Source organism: Montipora foliosa, chromosome 9, assembly GCF_036669935.1.
Source record: "Montipora foliosa isolate CH-2021 chromosome 9, ASM3666993v2, whole genome shotgun sequence".
NCBI classification, from domain to species: Eukaryota; Metazoa; Cnidaria; class Anthozoa; order Scleractinia; family Acroporidae; genus Montipora; species Montipora foliosa.
Genome location: NC_090877.1, coordinates 33,422,886 through 33,428,885, shown reverse-complemented (window position 1 = coordinate 33,428,885; position 6,000 = coordinate 33,422,886). Strand labels below are relative to the sequence as shown.

Below are 6,000 nucleotides of genomic sequence, written 5' to 3'. Positions count from 1 at the left end.
TCTTAAAGTGCCACTACGACGAAACTTTTTGGTTTTCTTTTCGAATTTTTTCAACGTCATTTGAGTCAATATGTTCAAAATAATACAGTGCATTTAAATTTGGAACGATAGAAGCGAGATAAGTCGGGAAATAGCCAGCCAAAAACCACTAAAAATCTGTCCGCCATTACTCGGACGGCATTGGAGACGCCTGCGATTATTTTGTAAGCGGTCTTCATGCAAGACTTGGCTCGTGACGTCATACGCGCATCGCTTCGTGGGCGTTTGACAAAGCGAGCAAGTCGATCAAGGAGTAATGTATATAATATCAGCAAAAAGCAACTCGGCGATCTCTCACATCTCATAGACGGCATGGGAAATTAGCCGCGTTTATGTTGAGCGTTGCGCGTATGACGTCAGACCCCAGGCAATCCAGCTAGACCCAACCCTTTTCCTCGCTCACGGTCATTTGCCGTTCGAGTAAATGGCGGACAGCGAAAACCGAAAAACTACGTTACAATAATCATACTTTCCGTGGGTATTTTGAGATAAAAATCCGCATGATATCTTTTTAGTACGTCTATTTTAAAACTTGGGTCAAGTAGTGTTTAACATAGGTTTGAAATTCAAAGAAAAATAAAAATTAATTTTTTGGTCATAATAGCATTTTTTCTTCAAAGTGTAGGTTCCTCTTGGAAATGGTTACTCTGCATAATCACCCTAAATCACTCCACTCTGCATAATTTGCTAAGCTGTTTCTTTTGCTTTTAATTTCTTATAGCTTTGTGGGTCAAGCATGACATCTTTTTGCTATAAAATTGGTCTGGAATCAAAATACATTTAACTGGTTTCGAGGGCCTGGTCTTTGCTCTGTTATTTACGACTACTTCACAAGAAGAGGCGTGGTTTGGCTTCCAAGTGTTCAGTTTGTCTATTTGTGTCTAACGGGGTGCACACCCGAGAATGACGATGAAATATTACTAAATAGGAGGTGTAAATGCCATTTTGATGAAGAATGCATGCGACTTGGAGCTTCTTGGGAAATCATGAACAGTTTCAAGGAAATTGTTCGTTTGGGGAAATTTTCATCGCTGCCCAAAATGCAAGACTCAGTAAACTTACTGAACAATTAACCGTCTTACACCACTTCTGGCTTTGTTTACTTATTATTTACTGATAAAATTGATAATACTCTCTTAGATAAAAGTCTGTATTAAGCTTTTTTTGTACCATATACTAATAACCATAAATATTCAATTCTCTATTTTCGAGTGCCCCACAATACACTTTATTGCCCCTCACATTTTGCGTAAACTGTTGTTTTCAAGTGCTCTTGGGGACACTGCATATTACCAAGATCATTTAAAAAGAATAGTTTATGCAAAATTTGGGAGGCAAACAAAGTGTATTATGGGGCATTCGAAAATAGAGAATGACATCATTTAGCTTGAGCAGGTCACACCACCTATTCTGAGACGTCGTTTTTGTTAGTAGCCCATCAAATGAAGTCTCTGTAATTCATATTGGATATAGCTCGGAGTGAACCCTCTCACGAGTAGAGTTATTGGGCGCTTTCCATTTAGAAAAAAAATCCGGAAATTTCTCAATGGGAAAAAGTTGCTCCATTTTGTTTTGATAATTTCATTGCTGTGGGCCTGGAACTGGTAAAGATTACCGGGATATTAGAGAATGTTAGTATCGACAACGAGTGCCACTTCGAGTACGAGTTCTGGGATTTTTGTTATTGCGCAGCCGTACTGCGCAGCCCGGCGTGCTCAGTTGGTCTGCGACAACTTTTCTTCGAAAAGTCGTAGCTGTAGTGCGAGTTAGTTATAAATAAAAGGAAATTGCGTTTGATTTCGAACTGTTTCTTTTAGTGTAAACCTGTAATAATCATTTACTAACAATCCTCAAGTACTGGGTGAATAATTTTAGGGGTTTTTAAGCCTGAAAAGCAGCTTAAATGCTAATATTTTGTCAAAGAATTAATGTGGTTTTCTGCAGACTGGAACTATTATACGGTTACCTAATTACGTAGAGCACGACTGCGACAACGAGTACAAGTTGCACTTTTTCTCGTACTCGCACTCGTTGCTGATGCTAACATTCTCTATTGCAACGCGAGAAACCAGTCGGGACGTTTCCTCCGGGAAAACGGGAAAACCTTTTGAGTAGTTCTACTTTTTCCAGGAATTTTCCAGTCGGGCGAACCGAGCGCTTTCCATTTACCGCCGAACCGGAATTTTTGACCAAATGGGAAGCGCCCATTAAAAGAACGCCTCTCCTGGGGGTTTTGCGTTTCGAGGTTAAGATCCCAGTCAAAACAGAGCTATGACAGTGCTATTGTTTTACGTCATGTAACTCAACAAACACTCATCACGCTGGAAGTTTTCTTTCGTGTTTCGCCGTGGAAATATGACACTTTTCGCGGGAAAAGCCGTTCTAAAAAAAAAGTATACTCGGGAAAGGGTTGACTCAAGGAATAAGTTTGCATGGAGGCTCCATTTGATGGTATCCTGTTTTTGTACATCACCTCACACTTTGTAAAAGACTTATTTGGTGACTAAAGCCCGGTTTACACAACAGAAAATTTTGGACACGGCTCGTGTGAAATTGGCACGGGTGCCAAAAAAGAGCTCAACAAACTTTGTTTTCACTACACCATTTTTACCGTACCAAAATTTTTGGGCCCACGTAACCTCTCTTAGAGCCATGCGCAGTTCAACTATAATCAAGAACGTCCGCGTGATTTTGGTGGAGAATGAGCCGCCATCTTGAAATGTACTAAAAAAAAACCCGCTAGCCTATATGAATTAAAGCCTCAAACTTGGCCCGTTAAAATGTTTACACTACTTGTTCTATCCGAACCGTGCCGATTTTCTCATCACCTGTACCATTTTCACCCGTGCTCGGACTACTTCGCCGAAGGTCCCAGCACGGGTAAAAATTTTGGTTCGGCATGGATGAAATTTGGTACTGACAGGTTGTTTCATTGTAAATTTCTCCCAAGCCGAACCCTTGTTTTTGGGACCCGTGCCAATTTCACCCGAGCCGTGCCAAAAATTATCTGTAGTGTAAACCGGGCTAATTGTCACTTTTAAGTGACGAGGAGAAACGATGCCTATGATTTATCGTTCTTACCAGGCAATACAAAAGCAACACTTGCTCATTTATCGCAAGACCATCAGTGTTGGGTGTTGGTGTGTGACCTCCAAGATTTAAAATTATGACTGTTGCAATTTGTCTCCATCCTTCCTCTGTGAGAAGAAAGAAACTAAAAGACTCCCTCAAATCCTTGCTACCAAGACTAAATTTCAACATTAAAAGAAAAAGGTATATTCGCGCTTTACAACAACAAATTGTGTGCTGTTGGAGCTGAAAGTATTGAACACCTTTTTTAAATATCTTAATGACACTTGTCCATGCATGGATCGTGCCCCTCTCTCTGTGGGTTTCACTGGATTTGACCTCCGATTCTTGGTTCAGTCTTGTGGGAGGAAATCCCACCTTTGAGAACCAGTTAAAGCCTGTATGAAGAAAAATATGAAGGTTGTCATCTCCAGATTGAAAATTTGTTTGTCTGCTTTTCAGTGAGGCCTACATATATACCAGAGAAGAGCTAAAATAAAAGCTACATATTCGGTACACAGTAGACTTGCCCATAAGCGCATGAGCAAGTACTTAAGGGAGCAGAGATAGCGCAGTGCTGATAGCACTCGCTTCCCACCAGTCATTCTCGACCCCAGAGCTCTTCTCTTGACTGAGGGAGAGAAGAGCTCTGGGGAACCCTGAAACAAACTGTCTTGTCATTGGTTTTCATGAAGAACAATCAAAAGCGTCTCTAATTGGTGCATTCATATTAGCACGAGGAGTGAGCAGGTGGTTCATATAAGAACCCTACGGCGCATGTTCCCCGACATAGAGTTTCTCAGGATGTTTCCCAGAGCCTTGGGTCGATCCGAGGCTCTGGTGACGAGAATGCCCACCAGTAGGAAATAGACCTCTTTACAGTTGTGTGCTTAGTTACCTGGCTCCAGTTGTTCAAACGATGGATAGCGCTATCCGTCGAATAAATCACTATCCACTGGATAACTCAATTGGTTTTGCTAGTGTTTAGAGTGGTTTTCAATCGAGTGTCAAAAGTAATTAGTGAATTAATTTGGTTTTGCATTACTTTACTCAGTGATTGGTTCAAAGTTTGCACGCCACTTTTTCAACCAATCAGAAGTGAAACCAAGACCAATCGTGGCTCGCGCGTACACATTTTCCCGCGCTTTGTGTCGGCTTCGTGCAATTACTTCGAGTTTTGATTGGTTTACTGGATTGTCTCCGTCCTTTTTGATTGGCCAAATGAATTACCTTGGTTTTGGTTTTACGACACTCGATTGAAACTCGTTCTATCCTGTGGATAGCGCTATCCATCGTTTGTACGACTGGGGCCTGGCCTTTAATGAAAGTAAGGCTGGTGTTGACCTTGTTATGATACAAACCTCCTCCTTTTGTTATGTTAATGATGTTTTGTCATGCTAATTAGTAACAATTTACACAAGAAAAGTCGTGAGATTTCTATCAAAACAAGGTCAACTCCAGCCTCACTTTTATTCATAGGCCAGGTAACTAAGCTCACAACTGTCAAATGGACCATTTGGGACCTTTAGATCTTAAAACATCTGCGACGGTGGCGTCGTCCAAAACGTCACCTCAAAATATAACTTTGCACTATTTTAAGTGTTCTGCGATTATTCCATATCGTTCGTGTCCTAGAATGTGGACGAGGTATCCTAGAAATAAATTGGTACAAGTGTTTCAGAGTGAAAATAGAGAATGAAAGATTCTCTGTTGCAGGCTTACGTTGTCGTCAAAACCTCAATTTTGGTGATTCCACGTCGTCGTTATGCAGAGTATCGCAAAAAGATGTGCTGAAATATGCGTGCCGCACGTGCAGCACGATTATTAGAGAGCTTAAGCACGCGCTTTTTCGAGACGCGGACGGCAACCGTAAGAGAACTTTTCGCGCACCAGGACAGTGGTGTCTCCCGGATTTTTATACTAATGATCTCTAATAGAGAAAATACCTTAGTAATGTAAATGTGGTTGCGTGACGACAAGTTAAAAGGGAAAGCAGCTCACTTCCGGTTTCCGTCCGCGTCTCAAAAAAGCGCCTGCTTAAGCTCCCTATTACCAACGAGTCAGCCGAGCGAAGACGGGAGGCTGACGAAGCGGCAGCCTTAATAGGGTCGAAGAGCGCGAGTGTTTTGTATGCAGAAAAAAATTCGAGCACTCCAGAGAAGATGTAAAGGCCTGGCCAAACCCTCGCAACATTTCAACGCAACATCTTGCAACATTGTTGGTCACAACATGTTGCATACGTTTGGCCACCCTGTTGCGATTTGTTGCAACATGTTGGATGATGATGTATCAAATTTGAAAACGGTCAAATTTTTCGTGCGACATTTTGGATGTTGCATAATGTACTCGTTTGGCCATGTTCACGCAACATTGTTGCACTAGGGCATGCGCCCTAGGTCTACATGTTGCGTGCTAGGGGCCTGGGGCAAATAAACATCTACATGTTGCGTTGAAAATGTTGCGCGAGTTTGGCCAGCCCGTTCCACACATGTCGCAACATCATGCAACAATGTCGCAAAATGTTGCATTGAAATGTTGCGAACGTTTGGCCAGGCCTTGATGTAAGATAAGGAACAAAGGCCTTTTATCATGTGACTTCAAGAACCAATTAACGCCACAAGGCAAGAATATTATTGGTTAAGAAATGTAATAACACTGAGTCGAGTCCAATTCGGTCTGTAAAAGGCTGGCCAAACGCTCGCAACATTTCAACGCAACATCTTGCAACATTGTTGCATGATGTTCCGACATGTGTTGAACGGTCTGGCCAAACGCGCGCAACATTTTCAAGGCAACATGGCGATATTTATGTGCCCAGGCCCCTGGCGCGCAATAAGTGGACCTAGCGCGCATTCTCTGGTGCAACAATACGGAGTTTAAGATCTACGACGC

General features: G+C 42.1%; 2 protein-coding genes across 5 annotated transcripts in view; one reads left to right on the top strand and one right to left on the bottom strand.

The window, feature by feature from the left end:
- Positions 1–3,479, top strand: part of LOC137969872 (centriolar satellite-associated tubulin polyglutamylase complex regulator 1-like) — a 31,129-nt gene extending 27,650 nt beyond the window's left edge. Inside the window, exon 11 of one of the 2 annotated variants that reach the window (XM_068816266.1) lies at positions 761–3,479. The gene's annotated coding sequence lies outside the window, so the exon portion shown is untranslated. The remainder of the gene's footprint in view (positions 1–760) is intronic. The other variant, XM_068816264.1, reaches the window with a different exon arrangement.
- LOC137969870 (serine-rich adhesin for platelets-like) overlaps positions 1,532–6,000 on the bottom strand; it is a 27,355-nt gene continuing 22,886 nt past the window's right edge. For all 3 annotated transcript variants that reach the window (XM_068816258.1, XM_068816260.1, XM_068816259.1), the window contains exon 4: positions 1,532–3,506. In XM_068816258.1, the coding sequence (XP_068672359.1) occupies positions 3,500–3,506 (7 nt within the window). In that variant the 3' untranslated portion in view covers positions 1,532–3,499. The remainder of the gene's footprint in view (positions 3,507–6,000) is intronic.